This window comes from Indicator indicator, chromosome 2 (genome assembly GCF_027791375.1).
Source record: "Indicator indicator isolate 239-I01 chromosome 2, UM_Iind_1.1, whole genome shotgun sequence".
Taxonomy (NCBI): domain Eukaryota; kingdom Metazoa; phylum Chordata; class Aves; order Piciformes; family Indicatoridae; genus Indicator; species Indicator indicator.
In genome coordinates, this window is record NC_072011.1 from 47833681 (window position 1) to 47861146 (window position 27466).

The window sequence follows — 27466 nt, forward strand, 5'->3', positions numbered from 1 at the left end:
TCTGGTTTAGCTTAATCTATTGGAATGCTCATCAGATTCTTGAATTCCGTGTGCATTTATGGACAAGTTTCTTTAGGGTGGTTTTTCTGTCAGTTTCTTCTTACCAATGTGAAGCTCTGAAACTTATCAAGTTTGGAGTCTTTCATTAGCATGTTTCCCAATCTCCAGTTACGGTGCTTGTCCTGGAATTTGCAGATTACCTCCTTGAGCTGACCACAATGGGGTTGCCTTAGTATAGATTTTGATTCTGCTCCTTTTTTCACAAGTCAAGTGAAAATGCAATGATTTTGGAGGTTATTTTTTTTTTTGAGATGTGAGACACCTCTTCACTCTTTCTGAAACATGCTGCAGACTTCAATTTTGTGAAATACAAGCAAGTTTTTAAGGGTGATCACTGAATGCCTGGACCTTCTGAAAGGAAGTTCTAGAAATTTTTCCACACACATCCAATGTGCATTTTGGAATCTGCTTGCATAAAATCTTAGTCTGATTGGTGATATCCAGGGTGAGATTTAAAAATTACCAGTTGCTAATCTTAAAATAATTCTTATCAGAGAGTTCATCACAATTTGAACTGCATGTGTTTAGAAAGGGTTGCACTTTCCATGTGGATCAGCACGTCACAGAAGTACACAGTAGTAAGGGTCCTGCTGGTACACTGACTCAGTTCTTTTCACAAACAAGCTTTCCATACCGTTCCTTTTATAAACTGATCAAGTCACTTCTTAAAAATAATTTGCTTTTCCCCCAGTATTTCTTCAGGAAGGTTCCCTGAGTGCAACCTTCCCAAGTAAAACTTCTCAAGAATCTTGCTGCTTTGATCATTAGAAACCTAACTTGCGATGTATATTTATTCATGGCCATTTAATAGTCATTTGTTCTTATGTTAGCATTGTCCTTTATTTTAAATAATTATTTTCCCTCTCGATGCTCCCCTTTGAGGTATTTGTGGATGCCAGTCATATATCCCATCTTTGTTAATTTTGCCAGACAAAACAAGTTGAGGTTTTTAAATCTTCTCTCAGGAAATTTGCTTTCTGTTCCCTTGGTCATGTGAGCAGCTCTTTCAAAGTGTCTCTCTTAGCTGCAAGTCAGATGTGACTTATTCCAGTTTATGTCCTGCCCAGTTATCGAAGAGTGACATTTGTATTTGTACTGACTGTGTCAGAGTTGATGTGTTACAGGATCACATTTGCTCATTGTCTTTGTCCTCTTGTTGAGGGATTCAAGGTACCAATTAATATGCTTGGACACTTTTTCTGTTTCCAGCATGACCCTGTATCACTCAAGCACGTTAGAAAATAGCATCATTGAACATAAGACAGTTAAACACGCAGGTTCTGTCTTTCCTTGAAAAATATATGTATTTTAACATATGATCCCAGGAATGCAGCACAGGACCACAAGATGTTAGGGGTTGGAAGGGACCTCCAGAGATCGAGTTCAACCCCCTTGCCCGAGCAGGATCATATCATCTAGTGCAGGTCACACAGGAACACATCCAGGCAAGTCTTGAAAGTCTTCAGAGAAGGAGACTTCACAAACTCTCTGGGGAGCCTGTTCCAGTGGTCTGTAACCCTTACAGAAAAGAAGTTTATCTTCATGATGAGGTGGAACTTCCTGTGCTGTAGTTTACATCCCCTTGCCCCTTTTCCTATCACAGGGCACAAGTGAGAAGAGGCTATCCTTTGCTTCTTGACACCCAGCCCTCATATATATTTATTAGATTCCCTCTCAGTCTTCTCTCCAGACTAAAAAGCCCCAGGTCTCACAGCCTTTCTTCATAAGACATGTGTTCCAGTACCTTAATCATCCTTGTAGCCCCCTGTTGGACTCTCTCTAGTAAATCCCTGTAGGGAAGAGTAGACGGGGAGGAGAATCTCCCGGATACACTCTTCTTAACGCACCCCAAGATGCTATTAGCCTTCTTGGCCACAAGGGCACATTGATGTCCCATGGATAATGTCATGTCCATGAAGACTCCCGGGTCCTTCTCCATGAGGCTGCTCTCAAAAACAGCACCTCCCAACCTGCACCGGTGCAGTTTATTATCCCTTCCCAGGTGCAGGACTCTGCACTTATCCTTGTTGAACCTCATTAGGTTCCTCTCTGCCCAGCTTGCTGGTCTGTCCAAGTCTCGCTGAATGGCCACACATCCATCAGACTTATCAGCCAAGCCTCCCGGTTTGGTATTGTCGGCAAACACGCTGAGCAGACACTCTGTCCCCTCATCAATGTCATTGATGAAGATGTTGAACGGGTTTGGACCTACCACTTATCCCTGGGGGACTCCACTAGTTACAGCTCTCCAGCTGGGCTTGGCACCATTGACCACTGCTCTTTGGACTCTAGTGTGTAACCAGTTCCTAATCCATCTCACTGTCTGTTCTTCTATCCCATACTTCCTGAGCTTGCTCACAAGGATGTTATGGGAAATAGTGTTAAAAGCCTTACTAAGGTCAAGGTAGACTACATCCACAGGTCTCCCTGCATTTACCCATTCAGTTATGACATCATAGAATGTTACCAGATTGGGCAAACCTGACTTCCCCTTGGTAAATCCATGCTGACTACTCCTGATAATCTTTTTCTCTTCCATGTGCCTTGGGGCTAAGGCCTCCTTGGAATTCAACCTTGCAGGGGAGATCAGCGACAATAGAAAGGGCTTCATCAAATACATTGCAAGAAAAGCTAACACCAGAAGCAGTATAGGCCCACTGCTGAATGAGGTGGGTACCTTGTTGACAGAGGACACAGAGAAGGCAGAATTGCTAAAAGCCTTAATTGTTTCCGTCTGTACTGATGGAGACTGTCCTCAGGAGCCTGAGGCCCCAGAGAAAGACAGGACAAAGGAGAAATTTTCCTTCGTTGATGAGGACTGGGTTAGAGAACAGTTCAGTCATCTGGACATCCATAAATCCATGGGTCCTGGTGGGATGCACCCAAGGGTGCTAAGGGAGCTGGCAGAGGTCATTGCCAGACCACACTCCATCATCTTTGGTAAGTCATGGCAGAGAGGAGAGGTGCCTGGGGACTGGAGGAGGGCAAATGTCACTCCAGTCTTCAAAAAGGGTAAGAAGGACCACCCAGATAACTATAGACTGGTCAGCCTCACCTCCATCCCTGGAAAGGTGATGGAGCAACTTATCCTCAGCACTGTCCTTAGGTATATCGAGGACAAGAGGGTCATTAGGAGCAGTCATCATGGTTTCACCAAGGGGAAGTCATGTCTGACCAACCTGATAGCCTTTTATGAGGACATAACCAGGTGGATGGATGATGGTAGAGAAGTGGATGTGGTGTATCTTGATTTCAGTAAAGCATTTGACATTGTCTCCCACAACATCCTCACAGCTAAGCTGAGGCAGCGTGGTCTGGATGATTGGGTAGTGAGGTGGAATGAGAACTGCTTGAAGGGAGGAAGTCAGAGAGTTGTGGTCAATGGGACAGAGTCTAGTTGAAGGCCTGAATCTAGTGGACTCCCTCAGGGGTCAGTATTGGGACCAGTGCTGTTCAATACATTCATCAGCAACTTGGATGAGGGCACAGAGAGCACTGTCAGCAAGTTTGCTGATGACAACAAACTGTGTGGAGTGGCTGACACACCAGAGGGTTGTGCTGCCATTCAGTGGGACTTGCACAGGCTGGAGAGTTGGGCAGGGACAGTCTTGCACCTGGGAATGAGCAATCCTATGTACCGGTATAGCTTGGGGACTGACCTCCTGGACAACAGTGAAGGGGAAAAGGACCTGGGGGTCCTAGTGGATGGAAGATTGACCATGAGCCAGTAATGTGCTCTTGTGGCCAAGAATGCTAATGGTATCCTGGGTTGTATTAGAAGAGGTGTGGTTAGTAGGTCGAGAGAAGTTCTCCTCCCCCTCTACTTTCTCCTGGTGAGGCCACATCTGGAATATTGTGTCCAGTTCTGGGCCGGTCAGTTCAAGAAGGACAGGGAACTGCTTGAGAGAGTCCAGTGCGGAGCCAGAAAAATGATCAAAGGAGTGGAACATCTTCCTTACGAGGACAGACTGAGGGAGCTGGGGCTCTTTAGCTTGGAGAGGAGGAGACTGAGGGGTGACCTCATTAATGTTTATAAATACCTGAAGGGTGAGTGCCAAGAGGATGGAGCCAAGCTCTTCTCAGCGATGCCGAATGACAGGACAAGGGACAATGGGTGGAATTTGAGGCATGGGAAGTTCCATGGAAACAGAAGGAAGAATTATTTCACTGTGAGGGTGACAGAACGCTGGAACAGGCTGCCCAGGAGGATTGTGGAGTGTCCCTCTCTCGAGATATTCAAGACCCACCTGGGTGGGTTCCTGTGTAAACTCGTATAGGTGATCCTGTTCTGGCAGGGGGGTTGGACTGGGGGATCTTTCGAGGTCCCTTCCAGCCCCTAACATGCTATGATTCTGTGAGATGACCTCCAGAATGAGTGGCTCCATAGTTTTCCCAGGGATGGAGGTGAGGCTGACTGGTCTGTAGTCTCCTGGAACCTCTGTCTCATCCTTTTTGAAGATCGGAGTGACACTGGCTTTTCTCCAGTCCTCAGGCACCTCTCGTGTTTGCCACGATTTTGCAAAAATGATGGAGAGTGGTAGAGCAACAACATCATCCAATTCTCTCAACTCTCTTGAGTGAATCTTATCAAGGCCCATGGACTCGTGAATATTCAATTTGTGTAACTCATCCCTAACCCAGTCTTCATTGACTAGTGGAGAGTCTTCCCTCCTCCAGGCTTTCTCTCCTTCATCCAGGGACTGGAGTTCACAGGGCTGGTCTTAGGGGTAAAGACTAAAGCAAAGAAGGTATTTAGCAACTCTGCTTTCTCTGCATCTTCAGTTATCAGGGCTGCCTCCTCTTTCAGCAGTGGGCCCACACTTTCCCTGTTCTTCCTTCTACTACTGATATATTTGAAGAAGCCCTTCTTGTTCTCTTTTATTTCCTTTGTCAGTTTTTAGTCCTAAGAGGGTTTTGGCCTTTCTTGTTGCCTTCCTACATGCAACTTCTTTATAGTTCTCCCAACTGACAGGTCTCTTCTTCCATGGACTGTAAGTTTCTTTCTTCCATGAGATTTCCTTCAGAAGCTTCTTGCTCATCTGTGTAGGTCTCCTAGCACTCCTACCATATTTTTTACTCAAAGGAAAGCACCTATCTTGGGCTTGGAGGAAGTGGCATTTTAAAACTGACCAACTTTCTTGGGCTCCTTTACCCTCCGGTCTTAGACCTTGGGATTCCTGCAAGTAGATCTTCGAAGAGTACAAAGCCCTTTGGAAGTCTGTGTTTCTAATCCTCCTTACTGCCCTGCTTCTACGTTTTGTAATACTCAACTCCACCATGTCATGAGCATTGTCGACAAGGCTGTTCTCGCCCTTAATGTCCCCAACCTGTCCTTTTTTAGTTAATACAAAGTCCAGCAGTGGACCTCTCCTTCTTGGTTCCTCCACTACCGTTGTCAAGAAGATATCATCGACACACTGCAAGAGTCTTTTGGACTGAATATGCTTAGCTGTGTGCGCTTTCCAACAAATATCAGGGTGATTGAAGTCATCCATAACTACGAAGGAGTGTCTTTTAGAGGGTATGTCCTGTTGACTATAGAAGGCCTCATCAACATCTTCTTCTTGGTTTGGTGGTCTGTAGTAGACACAGTTTCATGCACAACAGTTTCATACCCCTTTTCATGTCCCTTAGTTCTTACCAACAAGCTTTCAACTTGTTTTACCTATCCTCCTGGATAGAACTCAATACCTTTTGGTTGCTCTCTCACATAGAGAGCAACACCACCTCCTTGCCTTGTTGGACTGTCTTTTCTAAATAGTACATAGCCATCCATGACAACGTTCCAGTCATGGGAGCTGTCCCACTGTGTTTCAGTCATTGCAATTATGTCACAGTCATGCAACCTAACACAGTTCTCAACTCCTCCTCTTTATTTCCCATACTCTGTGCATTGGTGTATAGGCATTTCAGAGAGGGAGTTAGGTTGTTGGTTGTCACTCTTGCTGTCTGTCCATTCCCTGTCACTTCTATGGTTACTCAAGTATTAGTGAGCCCTGTGTTTTTATTGTTGCTTCTACTGCCATTATTCGCCTCAAGTGGGACAGCAGATTGAAGACTGTTCTTAGGCTCTTCTATAGTGAGCCTGGTTTTACCTCCTTCCCCCTTGAAGCCTAGTTTAAAGCTCTTTCAACAAGCCATGCCAATTCCTGTGCAAGGATCTTTTTCCCCTTTGAGAAAGAGTTCTAGAAGTTTGATGAAACTGAATGTCTTCACAGGCAAAGCAGATGAAAGAAGACTTGCTCTTTAGCTTACTTTAGGTGACCCCAGGTTCTACTGTCAAAATTTTTAAAGCTGAGGGACCAGTGCTGAATGAATGGATGAACAATCAAAAATACAGTAAGGGCTTCTGGTTTAGGTTATTTCAAAGAAAAGCAAACCTGTTTTTTTGTGGTTTGGTTTTTTTTTTGTTTTTTTTTTTTGTATTATCAGCACTGTAAGCTGTATTCTTGTTAATTTTTAAAGCAGACTTTTCCTTAAAGTTTCATAGATTTGCAGTCTGCTTTCAGTTATATATGTATGTATTTAATTTTTACTACTGCAACTAGTTGTAGGTTTTTGGTAACTCACTGCAGATGCTTGCTGCTAGTAATCAAATTTTGTCTTTTGTAACATCATATGCCTTCAGAGTAATTTCTTGATGATTTATATTAACTTTGTATATTTCATAATATCTTTTTTTCTGTCATCACAACCTTCTTTCCCTCTTAAATGGATTCTGGAGCAGGCAAAAGTAGGGAAGAATTTGTTCAATTCAAGGGAATGTAGATAATAGGAGTGATGGATATAGCTTGGTTTTCTATGGCATGGTACAAGAGATACTTCTGTATGACTGTTCTTTGTTAATGGACCATCTCTTCAGGAAACTTGGGTGAAAACTGCAAAGAAACTCTGTCAGCCTTTCTTCTGAAAGGTGCTAAACAACTGCCGTCACCATCCATCAAAGTGGAACCTTTGTCAATGGGTTGTCCTGTAACTTAGTCATCGGACTTTTCTGCACAATTGCTTGCATATGACAAAGAACTAGCACTGTTAAACTGCTAAATGTCCTGAGGGTAAATGTTCCATCTTCCTATGCATATTCTCTATGTGTCTATGGCTTTACAAATATTTTCACAAGTGAATTTAGGAGGATGCAAATGCTTCCATTAGTTATCTCTCAACATTTTGGCATTAAGCATAACTGTAATTTAGTTTAAATGACATTTTACACTGGGGAGAGTTATTTTATTGTAAGCATCAGCTGCCCACTGATAATAATTTTTTTTTCATTACTAAACTTGCTGTTTCAGACCACTTCCACTGGTCTGTTGTTTAGGTCTCAATAATCCTCTTTGAAATTCAGGATTGTGAAATTGTGCTACTATGGGCTGCTAACTGGAAAAAGAATATACTATTGCAGAGCCTGTGGTTGAACATACTGTCAAAGATGCGCTCTGATGCAACATAAAAATAATTTCAGCTGAACATGAGGAAAAACACTAGTGTCTTAAGGATCTTTCCAGTTACTTCTGTTATAAACATGTGTTAGGGTGAGTAGATGTAATCCTGTGATCTGCAAAATTTTAGTTTTAAGGATTTAGTTATAGTAGCTACACTGCCAAAGGTCTGTGTCTAAACTGTCATTAACTAATGGGAGGACAGGTATCTATATTTTTAATTTAAGCCATATCCTTGTCAGATATGTTTTAGAAAAGGAGGAAAAAGTTGTTTCATGAAAACTATTAGCAGTGATTTTGGGGTTGGTTTAGACCATATTTAGTTGATGTATTTCTTTATAGAGATGTCAAGAACTTAACGTTCTTTTAAAGATGAGGCTAGTTTACTCATTATGAAGCCTAACTCACATTTGTGTGTGTATGCACATACATAAGCCTTTTTATATTACTATCATGCATGAGCTAAATCTTCCAAGCATTGGTATTAATTTTTCAAAGCAGTATAGTTTTTAATGAAATTAATAGAAAATATGTGGTTTAGTGTCATTTTTGAGGAGAATTACTGCATTTCTTTGTTGTTCCTGTTTGCTTTGTAAGGATATTCAGCTCCATTATTTAATATTGATTCAAACTTGTCTACTGGATTTTTAATATATTAAAAATGGGCCCATTAAAATATTTGTTGCTTGAGATACTACTTACATATGATCCATTTTTAAGCCTTTGACCAGTGGCCATTCTGTAGGAAACTTAATCCCAGTTCAGCTTTGGTTGATGTACCTTGTGGTACGAGTTCTTAATGTTTTACATATGAAAATTCAGTAAGATGAGCTCTTGGACTTGATGTATTTTCTTTTGTTGCCTTTGGCTTTGCATCTTCAGTACTACATAAGGTATGTGCAGAAAAAGGAACTTGAAGAAGCTGTTAGAAGCAATTACATGCGTGTTTCCTGCTTAAGTAACCACTGATTATGAGTATCGATGCTTTTAAGCCATCCTATTAGTGCTGCGATTTATATTCATTCACAGTTCAAGTGCTTCCATCTAAATTTTTTAACTGAAATGTTTTTCTGTGTATATAACAGTTACTGCAGAATCCTTGGTCGTGCTTTCAGTTACAGCAATTCACTGGACTGTTATTACGTTCCTAGGGAAAGCTTTCTGTACCTCTTTGAGCATTTGTTTCCATCTAGTGATCTGGTTTTGCTCTCTTTATTCTGTGGCCTATGGCTAAGGCATGCTATGTTAGCTGAATGCTGGAAGAAGCTGTGCCAATCCTTGCCATGTGCTGATTTGCTCTTGCATTAATTCTTTTTTTTTGTGTGTGTGTGCTTATTTTTTTGCACATTCAGTCTTGTAGTCTCATCATGTTTTTTCTGGACCTGGATCTGTCTGCTTGTTGAAGCTTTGCATTGGAATCATGCTAACATTTACTTACTTGTCTTGGTTGATCATGTGGCAAACAAACTCTGTATCTGGCTTTTCTTTATTTCTTTATTTTTAAAGGAAGCCTATTTTATCTACATAGTATATCTCTAGCTAGAACCTCCCCACTGTAACATTTAAGTGGCTCGTGCTTAGTGCTGAGTGGTTTATAGGAAACTTTGCTGATCAAAAGACTGTAAACCAAACAAATATAGAATATTTCTACTTACCTCTTTTAGCTTGGATTGATTTGCAGTTGTGGCTTGAACTATGCTGCCTTGTTAATTCTGACTGGGGATGAGTTCAGTAGGTACTGGCACATTGCTCTGTTTTGAGGGTGGTTGGACCACACAAGCAAAACATGTGGCCTGGAAATACCACCACTGCCATGTGCTTGAAGCAACACTGTTTAAAGAGGGCTAAGGGAAGGTCAGACATGTCTTCTGCTCTGTTTTACAGATCTGTAAGTTACTATTCTGAGATGCTTTTCAGTATCAGTAAAATATTAACGTCTGTTAGTACATGTCTATTAAATATGTTTTATTAGCTAATTTCCCCAAAGGCCAGGCCCTTTTAGCTGAGACAGTGTTGGTATAGACAGACACAGACAGTTGCATCACTTGTGTACGCTATGCTGTATCGTAATCTTTAATTAAACATTGTGCTGTATTTGAAAGGATTTCATCCTGTGCATGGTTCTTCTGGCTCTCTAACTTCACTTTTGTATGAGAAATCCAACAATTAAACTGGTAATTTGAGTGCAACTAATTACTGTAGAATGCTAACTGTAAATCATCTTGATTCCCTTCTACAGAATGACAGGAAGGGAGTTTTTCTCTCGGTTTCCAAGTCTTTATCCTTTTCTTCTCAAGCAGCTGGAGGTTGCAACCAGTACTTTGGACGGGTAAGACAATCTCTGAGAAAGCCTTGAAATATTACGTGCAATGAAAAGATTAAACGGAGTTGTGTCCCATAAACTGTAATGCTGTTCTTTTCATTGGTGCTCCTTGCAACGATATAGTTCTTCCAGTGTCTTTTGTTAAGGCTCTTTTCCAAGAACTTTTGCACATTGCAGTTAAATCTCTGGAATATGAACACCTGCTGAGAAATTAGTAGCTGCTAAATTTGTACTCTTCGAAGATCTACTTGCAGGAATCCCAAGGTCTAAGACTGGAGGGTAAAGGAGCCCAAGAAAGTTGGTCAGTTTTAAAATGCCACTTCCTCCAAGCCCAAAATAGGTGCATTCCTTTGAGTAAAAAATACGGTAGGAGTGCTAGGAGACCTACACAGATGAGCAAGAAGCTTCTGAAGGAAATCTCATGGAAGAAAGAAACTTACAGTCCATGGAAGAAGAGACCTGTCAGTTGGGAGAACTATAAAGAAGTTGCATGTAGGAAGGCAACAAGAAAGGCCAAAACCCTCTTAGGACTAAAAACTGACAAAGGAAATAAAAGAGAACAAGAAGGGCTTCTTCAAATATATCAGTAGTAGAAGGAAGAACAGGGAAAGTGTGGGCCCACTGCTGAAAGAGGAGGCAGCCCTGATAACTGAAGATGCAGAGAAAGCAGAGTTGCTAAATACCTTCTTTGCTTTAGTCTTTACCCCTAAGACCAGCCCTGTGAACTCCAGTCCCTGGATGAAGGAGAGAAAGCCTGGAGGAGGGAAGACTCTCCACTAGTCAATGAAGACTGGGTTAGGGATGAGTTACACAAATTGAATATTCACGAGTCCATGGGCCTTGATAAGATTCACTCAAGAGAGTTGAGAGAATTGGATGATGTTGTTGCTCTACCACTCTCCATCATTTTTGCAAAATCGTGGCAAACACGAGAGGTGCCTGAGGACTGGAGAAAAGCCAGTGTCACTCCGATCTTCAAAAAGGATGAGACAGAGGTTCCAGGAGACTACAGACCAGTCAGCTTCACCTCCATCCCTGGGAAAACTATGGAGCCATCTCACAGAATCATAGCATGTTAGGGGCTGGAAGGGACCTCGAAAGATCCCCCAGTCCAACCCCCCTGCCAGAACAGGATCACCTATACGAGTTCACACAGGAACCCACCCAGGTGGGTCTTGAATATCTCGAGAGAGGGACACTCCACAATCGTCCTGGGCAGCCTGTTCCAGCGTTCTGTCACCCTCACAGTGAAATAATTCTTCCTTCTGTTTCCATGGAACTTCCCATGCCTCAAATTCCACCCATTGTCCCTTGTCCTGTCATTGGGCATCGCTGAGAAGAGCTTGGCTCCATCCTCTTGGCACTCACCCTTCAGGTATTTATAAACATTAATGAGGTCACCCCTCAGTCTCCTCCTCTCCAAGCTAAGGAGCCCCAGCTCCCTCAGTCTGTCCTCGTAAGGAAGATGTTCCACTCCTTTGATCATTTTTCTGGCTCCGCACTGGACTCTCTCAAGCAGTTCCCTGTCCTTCTTGAACTGACCGGCCCAGAACTGGACACAATATTCCAGATGTGGCCTCACCAGGAGAAAGTAGAGGGGGAGGAGAACTTCTCTCGACCTACTAACCACACCTCTTCTAATACAACCCAGGATACCATTAGCATTCTTGGCCACAAGAGCACATTACTGGCTCATGGTCAATCTTCCATCCACTAGGACCCCCAGGTCCTTTTCCCCTTCACTGTTGTCCAGGAGGTCAGTCCCCAAGCTATACCGGTACATAGGATTGCTCATTCCCAGGTGCAAGACTGTCCCTGCCCAACTCTCCAGCCTGTGCAAGTCCCACTGAATGGCAGCACAACCCTCTGGTGTGTCAGCCACTCCACACAGTTTGTTGTCATCAGCAAACTTGCTGACAGTGCTCTCTGTGCCCTCATCCAGGTTGCTGATGAATGTATTGAACAGCACTGGTCCCAATACTGACCCCTGAGGGAGTCCACTAGATTCAGGCCTTCAACTAGACTCTGTCCCATTGACCACAACTCTCTGACTTCCTCCCTTCAAGCAGTTCTCATTCCACCTCACTACCCAATCATCCAGACCACGCTGCCTCAGCTTAGCTGTGAGGATGTTGTGGGAGACAATGTCAAATGCTTTACTGAAATCAAGATACACCACATCCACTGCTCTACCATCATCCATCCACCTGGTTATGTCCTCATAAAAGGCTATCAGGTTGGTCAGACATGACTTCCCCTTGGTGAAACCATGATGACTGCTCCTAATGACCCTCTTGTCCTCAATACGCCTAAGGACAGTGCTGAGGATAGGTTGCTCCATCACCTTTCCAGGGATGGAGGTGAGGCTGACCAGTCTATAGTTACCTGGGTGGTCCTTCTTACCCTTTTTGAAGACTGGAGTGACATTTGCCCTCCTCCAGTCCCCAGGCACCTCTCCTCTCTGCCATGACTTACCAAAGATGATGGAGTGTGGTCTGGCAATGACCTCTGCCAGCTCCCTCAGCACCCTTGGGTGCATCCCACCAGGACCCATGGATTTATGGATGTCCAGATGACTGAACTGTTCTCTAACCCAGTCCTCATCAACGAAGGAAAATTTCTCCTTTGTCCTGTCTTTCTCTGGGGCCTCAGGCTCCTGAGGACAGTCTCCATCAGTACAGACGGAAACAATTAAGGCTTTTAGCAATTCTGCCTTCTCTGTGTCCTCTGTCAACAAGGTACCCACCTCATTCAGCAGTGGGCCTATACTGCCTCTGATGTTAGCTTTTCTTGCAATGTATTTGATGAAGCCCTTTCTGTTGTCGCTGATCTCCCCTGCAAGGTTGAATTCCAAGGAGGCCTTAGCCCCAAGGCACATGGAAGAGAAAAAGATTATCAGGAGTAGTCAGCATGGATTTACCAAGGGGAAGTCAGGTTTGCCCAATCTGGTAACATTCTATGATGTCATAACTGAATGGGTAAATGCAGGGAGACCTGTGGATGTAGTCTACCTACTTACCTACTTAGTAAGGGTTTTGACACTATTTCCCATAACATCCTTGTGAGCAAGCTCAGGAAGTATGGGATAGAAGAACAGACAGTGAGATGGATTAGGAACTGGTTACACACTAGAGTCCAAAGAGCAGTGGTCAATGGTGCCAAGCCCAGCTGGAGAGCTGTAACTAGTGGAGTCCCCCAGGGATAAGTGGTAGGTCCAAACCCGTTCAACATCTTCATCAATGACATTGATGAGGGGACAGAGTGTCTGCTCAGCGTGTTTGCCGACAATACCACACCGGGAGGCTTGGCTGATAAGTCTGATGGCTGTGTGGCCATTCAGCGAGACTTGGACAGACCAGCAAGCTGGGCAGAGAGGAACCTAATGAGGTTCAACAAGGATAAGTGCAGAGTCCTGCACCTGGGAAGGGATAATAAACTGCACCTTTACAGATGTAGTACATACATACAGTAGAATCACTAACCATATTATGTCAGATGAGCCTTTATATTAGGAAGTAGTAATGGAGAAACAGAATCTAATTTACTCTTTGAACTGCAAGGACAATTGCTGCTGAAATAATATCAAAAACCTGGGCTGAATCCGGCAAGACTGTCATTAAAATATGAGAAATACCCCACAGTGCAACTTAACATACCTAGTTTTTAATTGCCCATTTTTACATTCATGTCCCATTGAGTGGGAATGGTGGTCAATGGTACCAGGTCCAGCTGGAGAGCTGTAACTAGTGGAGTCCCCCAGGGATCGGTTCTCAGCCCCGTCCTGTTCAACATCTTCATCAATGACATTGATGAGGGGACAGAGTGTCTGTTCAGCGTGTTTGCCGACAATACCAAACCGGGAGGCTTGGCTGATAAGTCTGATGTGCCATGGTTTAGATAGGCATGAGGTGTAGGGTGACAGGTTGGACTCGATGATCCTTGCGGTCTCTTCCAACCTTCTTGATTCTTGATTCTTGATTCTTGATGGCTGTGTGGCCATTCAGCGAGACTTGGACAGACTGGCGAGCTGGGCAGAGAGGAACCTAATGAGATTCAACAAGGATAAGTGCAGAGTCCTGCACCTGGGAAGGGATAATAAACTGCACCGGTGCAGGTTGGGAGGTGCTCTTTTTAAGAGCAGCCTCATGGAGAAGGACCCGGGAGTCTTCATGGACATGACATTATCCATGGGACATCAATGTGCCCTTGTGGCCAAGAAGGCTAATAGCATCTTGGGGTGCGTTAAGAAGAGTGTATCCGGGAGATTCTCCTCCCCGTCTACTCTTCCCTACAGGGATTTACTGGAGAGAGTCCAACAGGGGGCTACAAGGATGATTAAGGTACTGGAACACATGTCTTATGAAGAAAGGCTGTGAGACCTGGGGCTTTTTAGTCTGGAGAGAAGACTGAGAGGGAATCTAATAAAGATACATGAGGGCTGGGTGTCAAGAAGCAAAGGATAGCCTCTTCTCGCTTGTGCCCTGTGATAGGAAAAGGGGCAAGGGGATGTAAACTACAGCACAGGAAGTTCCACCTTATCATGAGGATAAACTTCTTTTCTGTAAGGGTTACAGACCACTGGAACAGGCTCCTCAGAGAGTTTGTGAAGTCTCCTTCTCTGAAGACTTTCAAGACTTGCCTGGATGCGTTCCTGTGTGACCTGCACTAGATGATATGATCCTGCTCTGGCAAGGGGGTTGAACTCGATCTCTGGAGGTCCCTTCCAACCCCTAACATCTTGTGGTCCTGTGCTGCATTCCTGGGATCATATGTTAAAATACATATATTTTTCAAGGAAAGACAGAACCTGCGTGTTTAACTGTCTCATGTTCAATGATGCTATTTTCTAACGTGCTTGAGTGATACAGGGTCATGCAGCTTTGAATGAGCATTTTCCAAACTGTGACACACTGACTCTGGGGAAGGTCCTTGATCTCATTTTAAGGACTCCACAAATGGTGGCTGAGAGCGCTAGTTTGATCAATGTAGATGATATTGTCTGGGATGACCCTGATGCTGTTATCCCCATGTTCATGAACTTCTAAAATAAACCAGTCTGGGCTTTGTTTTTCTTAAAATGCTGTGGTATGGACTGTAGAAGTTGAACAGCTGACTTGGAGGCAAGCTTCAGCTGTCTGTTTAATGGGCCTGAGGGGGATACTTGGGAGTAGGAGTTTCACCAGTCATTGCAGGTTTTGTAGTTGCTGATCTAAGACAAGAAGATGTACATATTCTGCACAGCACTCTGCTTTACCTGGTGCCTTGAATGGTGATAGCGTCATCACTGGAAAATTTTGGGAAGTCTTTAAACTGAAGAAGATTGAAAGCTACTGCCTGATATATTGACCTTAAATGTTTTTTTTAATGTGAATTAAATCGTGTCCTAATTTTAAGTATTAACTCAATTAAGAAGTGCTGATTTTGACTTGAATTTCTGATTGGTTTTACAGTATGAGGAGTATCCAGTTAGCATCAATGGCAAGAATTATTTTTAAATAAAGCCTGCTATTTACTAAATACGTATTTCCTTCCAGAGAAGAAAAATTAAAGATTTTTTTAAACCATCTCATGATTTTTGTAAATCATCTCTTTCTGTTCCTAGAGAAACATTATTTATGCTTGGGTTTAATACTCTTTAAAAGGGAATTTTAGCTCACCATTATTAGGAATAAAAGATACATGGGATAATGTAGGAAAGTGAAGGTAGCATGGTCTTAAGGGCCTATTGGTGCCATAGGAAACTGGAAGCCATGTTTAATCCCAGCAAGGTTTACTCTTCCTTGCAATGGTTAGCCTAGAATACCTTGTTGAACCAGAAATGCAGAAAGATATTGTGAGTGGAAGAATCTCAAGACTGGTATAAAGGATGATAATTTTTTCACCAAATACTTCTTATCACATTTTTATTTAGTGAAGCTGAAGAGTTGAAAATCCATCCAGGCCTATTCCTTTTGCTTTTAATCCTGGGAAGGCTGTACCCATCTCCAATGGATGGCACTTATTCAGCACTCAGCATGGCACCGTTTGTCCCATTTATTATAAGGTAAGGTGATTTTGTGGTGGGTTTTCATGTGATGGGAATTCTTTGTTGATTTGGGATTTTTTTCAGTCTTTTTGACCTTGTCTTCAGCTTTAATTTTAAGAGGAAAAATTGTTTCTCTTTAGTTGGACTTTTCCCTATATTAATGATTATTAATGTTTTGGGAGATTAGAAATAATTCACAGAATCACAGAGAATCACAGAATCACAATTCAGCTCTTGCAAGCCACTGTGTGACTTGTTTGTGAATATTCACCTGCGAATGATGTACAGCATGATTGCAGCCAGGTAAATGAAGATGAAGACTGATGAGCTTGACTGACTTCAGCGTTGCAAAATTTGCTGTACAGGCTTCTGATGGGTAACACATAAATGTAACACATAAATGTAATGACTAATACATAGTTTTATAGATGTGTGTAGATACATATAGATCTATATATCTACAAATACACAGCTTCATACCAATTCATATGTATAGTGGCTTAATGGCCATGGCGGTTGGTAGGTCAATGGTTGGACTCAGTCTTAGAGGTCTTTTCCAACCGAAACAATTCTGTGATTCTATGATAAATATATGCATACATTACTAGATAAAGACATGGATATACCCTATATTTAGTCTGTTTCTAAGATGACTTTTCTGTAACTTTCATTTATATGGTGGTTACATCAAGATATTCAGATGGGGAGTCTGATAAGGGAACAGGGCTGTGACGGGTAAGGAGAAATGATCCCAATCAGTATTTGAGAGGAAGTTTGGCTATCTATGTGAAAGCTTCTGAGAAACAGGGTGAGAAAGTTCCATACTTAATCTTACTTGTTTGGTAGTGAAACAAGATAAAGTTGTTATCCTAAGATCTTCCAATTTTTATTTTAAACAAGTATTTGTTAGACAATTGTAATAGATTTGTCTTCTTACTCTTTGTAACAGTTACGATGTATCTCTTCTTACTTTTTTTTTTAATTTTCAAGAATAAATAATAACTTGCTTTTTTTTTCTTCAAGGGAAAAAACCTGTAATAAAAGTTTTTAAATGCTCTGTATTTAACGATTGAAAATACTACTGTGTTCAAATCTCACACATGTTTTGGGAAAAATCATTAAAACTGTAGTTGTTATTTATGTTGTTGATTAGCTCTGGTTTTATGCCTTTGTTAATACACCAGAGAATGCTTGTTTATTATTTTTATGTTTTAATTTAAATATTGATGGGCCATGGCCAGCTAGGAGATTCAACAATGTTAAGTCCTGGTTCGTAACAACCCCGTGCAGTGCCTACAGACTTGGGGAAGAGTGGCTGGAGAGATGCCTAGTAGAGAAAGACCCAGGGAGGCTGGTTGACCACTGGCTGAATATGAGCCAACAGTGTGCCCAGGTGACCAAGAAGACTAACAGCTTCCTGACCTGAATGGAATAGTGTGACAAGCAGAACCACGGAGGTGATTATCCCCTCTACTCAGCAGTGGCAGGGCCACACCTTGAGTACTGTGGTCAGATTTGGGGCCCTTAGTACAAGAAAGGCATTGAGGTCCTGGAGCAGGTCCAGAGAAAGGAGGTATAGATTGCATATTAGAAGAAACTTCTTCACTGAAAGGGTTATGAAACACTGGAATAGGCTTCCCAGTGAGGTTTTTAAATGATGCATAGATGTAGTGTGAAAGGGACCTGGTTTAGCACCAGACTTGGTAGAGTCAAATGGTTGGACTTGATGCTCTTGCAGGTATTTCCTAACCAAAAATAGTTCCATGATTCTGTAATCAAGAGATTAAATTGTACATATTAACTGTTCCTTTGAATTTTCAGTGTGGTATTGGGTTACATAGCATCTGCATGTACATATAAATCCTTGGTAGCCCAGTGCAATTTAGAACATTTAATTGCCATATTTTTATTGTGAGATTTTTACATTTCTATTGCTGTACCACTGTCAAGGAAAAGTACTGTTAATGGGGTGGGAAGAGAGGAAGGGTGAATATAACCCATGACTGATATTCAGATGCCGGTGTAAAACAATGAAGTTACATTCATTTGTGGCTCTGAGAGGATGAACAAAATACTTACAGTGTTTGCAAGCAAATTAGCAGTTCTCTGAACAAAACTGTGTTTAGCACCAAGAATTCAAATTGGGCTTTTGAAGAGTTTCACTTAAGCCTGAGTGGAATTTTCCATCTAGTGGGAGTAGAGCTATTGTTGCTGTGACTGTGCTGAGATGAATTACACAATATGAATTGGATTAAATGCTACAAGGACAATTCTCAGTCTCTACATGCATACTTGTTACTCCCTGTTGAACTAGGACATTTGATTACCTATCTGCAGTTCTATTAAAAGTTCTATTTTCCCCATTTCCTCTTGCAGATGTTTTATTTGAAAGGGAACACCTTGATTCACTACTTAGTTCTTCACTTTTTATTTTTTCAAGAGCTACATAGGTCTGTCTTAATGGTTAGGTCTAAGATGAAGGAATGTACAGAATGTTTTTGATTAACGAGAGGGGTAATCAGAAAGTAATCTTTTAAGTATGAAAGAAAAACGTAACCTCATTTTTTGCCCCCCTCTTTCAAAGATCTGTAATCTCATTAGAATGATCTAAATTTGAGTTGCCTTATGTCCTTTTGTACCATGGCATTGACAGAGTGTTTGTTTAGTGTTAAATGTTCTGGGCTGAATGCTCTGAAGGAGTAAGACAAGTATTACTGCTTTGATTTGGATTAAATTAACAAGGTGGTAATTATAAAAATTATCTTTATTTTCCCAAAAACCCCGCCCCAGAATTATGTACAAAACTGATTAAGTTTATTTACAGGTTCTATTGAGTCATGAATTCTACAAGGATGCTTATGGGCAACTTTAGTACGAATTACAGAATTCAGAAAACAGAAGAGGCTAAGCCACAAAATAGCTGTACCCCACTTATAAAAATCAGAGGCAAGCCAGGACCTGAGAGAAAGCTGAGAATGCCGGTTTTACTCACAAGGATGGAGCAGGAATTTGGAGATAGTCCCTAGGTCTCTCTTCGGTGGCAGGCTCCAGAACCGCAAGTTTATAATCCAATTTGTGGATAACACGGCACAAATCCAAAGGAAAAGGGACCTGCCAAAATCAAAATGTCCTTAGACACAGCTGCCACCAGGCAAAACTCATGTAGCAGCACTGTCTGAGCAATGCAACAGCAGCCGTGCTGCCGGCCTGTTCCAGTGAACAGCTGCAGTTTTTACAGCAGGCAGGGTCACTCCAGCAGCAGGCAGGGAGCAGGACTCCAGGGTAGGCAGGTCCGGAGAGAAGCCAGGACCGAGTGCTGATTTCTCCAGTTTTGCTGCAAATCCAGAGTGAGAGCACAGTGAGTTCAAAATGAGCACCAAAACTGATCCCAAAATGAAAGCCAAAATGAGAGCCCAGATGGCTTACTGGTCAGCCTATTTAAGATTTTCCTGGACAATGTGTCCAGTGCCAATATATACCAGGCATGAAGAACCCAGCCAATCACAATTCCAAATCCCAGTGTGGGCTTTCCCCCACGGATGAATACATGTGAGGGGTCTCAGCTCCCAGCGGGAAGAATGTTCCCCAGTGGGAGGGGAAGGCAATTTTGCGCCTTAGAAGGCAATTTTATGTCTTTGTCTTCCCCCATTCAAACCTCCATTGATGGAGGTGGGGTAAAGGGGGTTTGGAGCACCCTGTAACAATTATTTATATTGTCTTGGTTACTTTTTGCCAATTGAAGGCTAGCCCTATTTCTAAATGTAACCTTTTAATCTTTTAAGTAGTTTTAAAAAAATCAGCTTCAAAATTTCAACTAACATAAGGTTTTTTAAAACACTTTGGTTGCATGTGGCTTGTCTTTCACTTGACTGTTTTTAATTCTTAGTGAAATTTTCTCTTTCAGACTTTGTCAAATAGATTTCAAAGCAGTGTTGCTTCTAGGTATATTATGTTGCAAGTCCTTGAAGAAAATCACGGTCTGGGGACAGTTTAAGTAGAAAGGTGAATGTGTTTCCATGAAATTAATGCAGTTATGAAACAGACATTGTTTTCTTGAGCAATATTTTGTCACATGCATCGTTCTGTAAAATGGAGGAGCTAAATTCCAGCATCCCCTGATGCTGTTATTAGTCAGGAACCAGAGGAGATGGCAATGGGAAGTACTAGTCCTTTACAGCTGTTCTTTCCTCTCCTGCCTCCCTCAATCCACCATCCTGAACTGATAGAGTGCTATTTTTTGAGCTTGTCATTAGTATATGAGGATAATTACTGTGACTGTTACTTAATGACAGCAAAATTGTATATGGTGAGGAAACAGTTTCTGTAGGATAGAGCATTATCGGCTATCATTCCTAGAAGAGTGCTTTAGACGAGAGGGGAAGTACACATCAGATACGAGCAAATGGGCAGGAAAAATGTTATCCTGATAGCTGTTATAGGAAAGCTCAAATAAATCTGTTATTTAAGTGGACTGGATACTGTGTCTGTCCCTCTACAAAAAGTGATACAGACTGTTGGCTGTGATTTATTTCAAACTTAGGGACAAAGGCAAAAAAAAAATAATCATAGAGGCCATGATTCCATGAGTCTTTTGTCCACACATGTACTGCAGTACTCTGGTTTTATTCAGTGAGTAAATACACCAAGTTTTCTTGACTAATAGGTGATTTTTGAAAAAGTCTTAACAGATGCCAATCCAGACAAATAGAAATATTGCAGAAGATTTATCTTAAAATTTAAAAGCAAAATATGGATTTCTTTTATGAAAGATCAGATTCCTTCAGTGAAGTCTGAGAGGTTCAGTGTATAATGTATAGATTCCATTAATTGTTCTGTACAAAATTGTATTCACAGATGAAGTAGTGTAAGATATCAGCAGACTTAGAAAGCTATTTTAAAAATGCTGTAACTCAGAATCCAGATTTCTAACAGAAATTTGGACTTGAATCTGTTATAAATAATTCTATTTTGTGTTTTATACTGGCTAAAGTGAATCAGAGTGGATCTTTAAAAATATTTGGTGGAGATTTAAAAATAGACCTTCAGTTGTACTCTGCTTGAACCTCATACAAAGGACTGATTGTTTTTGATTGTTTTCTGATTAGTATGGCGTTCAAAATCTTTCCTATCTTATGAAGCAACCTCATGATGTTACAGAACACTTTATTCCCCAAATACGGTTTTGAATTGCCAGGTATACTTAGTACATTTATGTTACTGTGGTGTCTTTTGCCTCCAACTGATTTATCTCTGGTTCTTTGCTTTCCTACTAGGATGGAAACTGTCACTGATGCAGTTTTTGCCATTTTTTTCTCTCATTCTTTTTCCACTTAGGTTCAGAAATTCTATGAGTATTCCTTTCAGTGTCCATTGTTCAGTTTACTTCAGTACAGATAAGGGGGAAATACTATTGCTATAACTGACATCTTTTCCTTTTGAAGCACCAATCCAATGATGCAAAGATGCATACATAAAATTACGATCTTGATGTTGTAACTAACCTGTGTGCACTGATGTTGCAAATCATTGAGTTCTATGTTTTAAGCAATTTGAAAAATAAATGAGTCATCCAGAGGTGTTTTAGCTTCTTAGGAAGCAGAGACACCTGACCATGAATTCTGGAGGACTCTGGGACACAGTTATGTCTCATTATTTTATAACTGTGAAAGCTTGCTCCTTATGGAAGCATCTTAAGGAATAAGAGCCAGGTATAATAGTATTAAAATTCTAGGATGTGGTGTGAATCTGTGTTTCATGATCACTAATGTTAATTGCAGGTGGGTATGCTCTTTTGAAAAAACTAATCTTTGTTGACCTATGTCTGTTAGTTTTATTGCTCTGAAGTGTCTTTAATGATGTTAAATTATATTTTGTTTCTGAGGTGCCTGGTCCTGTTTATTGATAGCCCTGTGGAACAGCCTTTGTAGGCTTCCTGGGAATTTGGTCTGGGAGTAATGGAGTAATAAAGTAAGAAAATTCAAATCAAAAATATCCATGAGACTTTGAAATAAGTTTAAAACCTTACACTGAAAAAAGAGCACAAGAGACAACAGAGTGAGAGAATTCTGATAACAACATATCTGCAGTTTGTTTGGGAAGAGCTTGATTGAAGTTAGTCATGTATACCTTGTTAAAATTGCTGTTTATATTAGTGTTTAAATGCAATTTCCTTGATCATTGTTTTGTTTCACAGATGTACAATTGCATATGTAGCATTAGTACATCATCTTATATCTGACTTGAAAGAAGCCATCTGACTTTTTGTAGACTAAACAATATGGTAAGTGGCCAAACAAGACAGCTGAATGTTGTGCTAAGTGTGCTTCCTCTGCCTAGTACTCCTTTTTATTTTAGTGTGGCATGGCACCGGTAGGAGAATTAATGTTTTCAACTGCCATTTCTGTAAGACAGGGAATCTTATCAGGAATCTGATAAACAAAGTGTTGGGGTTTTTTTTGTGGGAATAACTTTTCATATTAAATGAAAAGGACTACATGTGTTTGTGGCAGCATTGTTGTAATCAAGAGCAGTTATTTTAATACTGGTGTTTATGAAAGCATCTCCCTGAGTTTCCATATCATGTGCACATCTTGGTCTCTGGTTTTTGTATTGGTTTGGTGTTTTTTGTTGTTGTTTTCTTTCTTATTAATGTAATGTCTGATCAATATAACTGCTCAGTGTTATCGCTGCAATAATTCATTATCTGCAAGCTTGTGACACTTAGACCCATTGGAATTACACTGTCCTTCCTAGGGAAGCTTATGGGACTGACCTGTTGCAATCCGAAGACAGATATCCTTTTGATTATAGGCAGTGTTCCCAAAATACATGAACTAGCGTAGGCATTTGGAAAAAAGGAGCAACATGCACACCTAAAGCATATGTTGTTTTTAGATTCTTACTGTGCTTTGTAGTGTTAAGTCTCTTGCTTGACATCTAAGATGGAAGTTTTGTGTGTCGGGGGAGAAGTAAGGAGGGAGAGGAATGTGTTTCCCTTGTGAGTATAACTCCTCTTGTGAGTTGGGACTGGCTTAGAATTTTTCCATTTCTGCTTACAATCTATTCTCTGTGCAATCCTGATTGCATAGTGGTTAGTATTGTCTGTAAAAATATTTATGGTTCCCCATAAGTATCTATGAATGAGAAGATTTTTCAGATGTGCCCCTTCCGCCCTGCCCATTTAAATAAGAAGTGGTAAACAATTTGTCACATTTTCTGTGTTGATTGATTTCAACTTGCAGTGCTAGAGAAGACTGCGAAGTGCTTGGTTGGCAGTAACCAGTTCAAGAACTCATCAACTAAAAAATATTTTCTGTGTTCATCAACCTTTTCTCTTAAACTGTGGGCAGATGTTCTTTTCATGTTCAAGTAGTGTTGATGGGAAATATTACAACTCCTTAGTATTCATTATTGGTTCCTTATTCCAGTTTTTCCAGTGTTCATCACTCTGCTTTTGTTTGGCAGATTATCATCTGAAGCAGTTTAGGAAATAATCACAAATTGTAGGGTCCTGTCTTTCTCCAGTGTAGCAGATTCCTGAAGAGAGGGCCAGTGGCTGGGATCCTAGTTTAAAATTTGATGTATGCTGCAACTTATTTGAAACATGATCCAGTAAAAATATGGAGTCCTCAACTGTCAACATACAATTGATGAATTAATATTCATTTACATGTTTAAAATCAACCTGTCAGTACTTAACTTTGCTGATCAAGAGAAACAACCAAATAGTAATATTTAGCTTGTTCTGCAAAAGTATTTGCAGGAAGGAATGTGAAAATAAAGAGAAATAATGCATTAATTATGCAGAGGATGTTAGGTATGTCAAGGAGAACCAACTGTAATGACATTTTTAAAAGACAATATTATTTAAATTTAAATTTAAAATCAACACTCTTGAATCAGTGTTGGGAAGACTTCTTGGCAATGAGCTAACTACTTCTTGTGGTATGGCTGAAAGGGTGTTTGAGAACTGAGACTCTTTGGTTGTTTTCATGAGTCTGATAAGTTTTGAAAGTTAATCTTGTTGCATTCTCATTTACAATCAAATGAAGCTCTTGAAATCATCACAAGCTGCTGAGACTGGATTTATTCATTCAGCTTCCATTTCACAGAATTCACAATAATGATACAGTTGCTAAGAGAACAAAGAATCTAGACAAAATATTCTCTGGAGTTTTTCCTAACTGTGTTTCTTTCTGTTACTCTGCACTTGCGAAACATCGTAATATTTTTTCACAAATTCAAAAAGTTGAAATGTGGTTATGAGTGAAAGTTTTTCTTTTAATTGACACTAGGAAAAATTGATTTTCCTGTAGAATACTAGGAACTGAAACCAGGTAGTTCTAACCTCATGTGACTTCATCAAATAGTAAAATAAACCAAGAACCTGAAAATATTGAGATTTTCTGATGGGAATGCAAGAAAAGAGATACCATTGAAATTGTGGCAGCACATTCTATAGAAATCTCCATCTGAAGAGAACATTTTTTCTGTCGTGTAAAATTTACACACAGCATTAGTAACAGATTTCATAGGCTTACACATTAGTGATTTTAGTCTGTTGGCTGGCTGAACCACAACAATTCAAGTTTCTGTTGTTGATTCAGCTTGGTATCAGTTGGCTGCTTTTTACAAAATATCTATAATTTCTCCCTAGAATGCACTTGGAAACATACAGAGAAACAACTCTTGGCAGAGCTTGTGAACAGCTTTCACAAATAAAAGTCGGTGTACTTTTCCTGTGTAGTTCCTGCGGTATTTACAGCTACTCTGATTTGTTAAGTGCTTGTGTAGAAAACTCAGTCCTTACAAAAATATGTGGTTTTATCTTAATTGCCCAAGTTGAAAAAATATAATACTTAACATAGAGTATAAAGACACTAGAGGTTTGGGCAACCATTAACTTCACTTTAAAGGAAATAGATAAGATTTTAGAGGTTTAGTACTGCATAAATAGCATGAAATTAAACTTGATCTGTCCATGGTTGTGTTTAAATATTTTGTGGACTATATTCATGTGTTGGTTATAGATCTGAATTGTCCACTGATACTTCGGTAATGTTTTTCTACTTGCTAGGTAAATATTGAGATGCTTTATCAAAATTCAGACTATTCTGGAATTTTTTTGGTTCTTAATTTCAAAATTTGTCTTCAGGCCAGTTGCATTACAAGTTTCCACCGTGAAATATTTTTTAAAAATTAAATACTTTGGAAACTTTATTGCTAAGGAATATAGAAACCTATCAAAATGGAAAATACTTCTTTTTCTTTGAAAGAAAAACACAAGCAAGTCAGTAAATGAACAAAAGAAACTTTGGGTACATGTATATCAAGCTATCATGCTGGGGTTTTTTGTTGTGGGTTTTTTGTGTTTTTTTTTTTTTTTTTAGTTGTTTCACTTAAGTACAGACAGTGCAGCAGGAATGGAATTTATTGCTAAATACTTTGTGATCACCATCCATGATTTCTGCTAATGTAATTTCATGTTTTAATTCTTGCTGATAACCTGTCTTTAACTATATAGCTGCACGGTGGAGGAAAGCGAAAACCTCTTTCTCATACAACTTAAACATGTCTACATAGAATGAGACAGAAGCCTTACTGTAGTTTTTCCTTTCCAGTGAATTTGTTAGGACCTTCTCGCATGAGTAGCTCCATGGTTTAATGGATACTGTCCTTTTAAATTTTATTTATTAATTCATTTTTAATCAATTTTATCTTTTGAAACCCTAGAGACTGTTAGAATGCTTTAACTAGCGGGCAGAGCTGGTTGGTTTGAATTGCAAGGGTGCTTTTCCTGCCTCATGCTCTTCTCCCAAACTTTCTGTGATGGTGGTAGGGTGCTTGGTTTGTCTTACCAGGTTAGAGGTCCCTTCTCCAGAATGATCCCTTACTGGTTGTTCAGCCTGTTTGCATGTTGTTTCAGTTCCATTTCCACAGCTGCAGTTAGTGGTTGCCTCTTCCCACGCATTGTGAAGGCAATGGATGTGAGTGTATTTCAGCTGAGAACAGGAGCTGTCATGCTGTGATACTGTCTACAGGACTGTAGGAGCTGTATTTTTAATAAGCAGTGACAGTAATGCAAATTGCTGTGACAGCATCCAGTAAATATGGAAATACATGCTTTTTCTCCTTGTTGATTCTTCTTACAATTGCAGTATGTAAATGTAATGTATGTATTTTCATCTTTGTATGTAATTTTTCAAATTAATTCTACTCATTTGTTTCTGTGACCTTTATATGAAAGGTAACTGATTTGTTAATCTGGGTTATACAAAGTCTCTTTAAGGGGAGTTATGAGACTGAGAAAAAACAAGCACATAGGAAAAACCTTCAAAAAAAAAAAAGTGTAAGTGGAAAAAAAAGTGCAAGATATTTTTATTTAGAGCTAGTGGTCTGTGGTTTGTAGCCAGAGTAATAAATTAGATACTTTGATGTGTGTAGAGGAGTATGGAATCTTTGTGCCTTGTGAGAGCTGGCCATAAATTATATCAGTTGGAAGGATTGTTCAGGATCTAAGTGTTAAAGCTGCACTGGAATTGCATTGAATCTACAGTTATACAAAGTTAAATCTTTTCAGATTTATTGCCTTTTTGTTCTTGATCATGGACTATTGGAAGTAAACATGTTTACGCCCAGTACCTCATGCACCTAGATAAACAGTACTTCAACAGTGGTTTTTGCCCTCGGGATTTAATAGAAGTGTATCACATGAGGATTTTGCAAGTTTCATTACTTATTGTTACTTTGAGATAGAATAAAATTAAGTTGGCATACTGTATATTTCTACATATGGCAACATTTTTGATTATTTCTTGGATTTTAGAGTCTGTCATCTTCATTTTCATCCATGCTGCCCTAATAGATACATAACATCCACTGCTTGTATTTGCTTGCAAAGATGAGAAGAGGTAGCCACTGACAGATTTTAATTGTGTTGTTGGCAGATGAAGCTCAGAGTCTGGATGGTGAAGTGCCCAAGGTTTGATGTCCTGTTCCTTTCTGCTAATGCCCTTTCTGCTAAAGCTAATATCTAATTAAGCTTCCACCACTTAAGTGAAACTAATCTCAAGGATGGCAGTGTCTCAGACTGCTGCAGGAGAAGTAACCAAAACAGATTAATAGCTTTAAAATATTTCCTTCCTGAAGCTTCTAGGTGTTGCTGTAGGCATAAAATGAGTTACATGATTGCCATAATCGTGTATTGATTTTTCTTGGTACAGCTTGTGAGATTGCTTAGTTACTAGTAAATCCTAGATAAAATATTTAAGAATGCAAAAGATGGACTCAGTGTTAACTTGTGTAGTTCATCTTGGAGGCTGGTGTAACAATAAAAAAAATGCTACACTGGGTTAGACTGTTGTTCTGTGTTACTCAGGTTTATTTACATTCTCTGTTCGTTCACTTTTTGAAAATTGATCTTGTTTAGTTTTATATTCGGATATGAGATTATATCTAAGTGAGATCCATCAAAAATCAAAAATGCTTTTTTTAAATCTAGGGTACTGTGAGAGGTTATGGAAAAAGTAGTGTATATTTTGACATTCTTCTGACAAACTTCTTGCATAATTCAGGAATGAAGCCAAGAGCCTTCAAAACATGAGAGATGTTCACATAAGT

General features: G+C 40.3%; 1 protein-coding gene across 1 annotated transcript in view; it reads left to right on the forward strand.

The window, feature by feature from the left end:
* Positions 1 to 27466, forward strand: part of THADA (THADA armadillo repeat containing) — a 190949-nt gene that overhangs the window by 58405 nt on the left and 105078 nt on the right. The window contains exons 26-27 of the mRNA XM_054397089.1: positions 9739 to 9828; positions 15734 to 15865. Coding sequence (XP_054253064.1) covers positions 9739 to 9828; positions 15734 to 15865 — 222 coding nt within the window. The remainder of the gene's footprint in view (positions 1 to 9738; positions 9829 to 15733; positions 15866 to 27466) is intronic.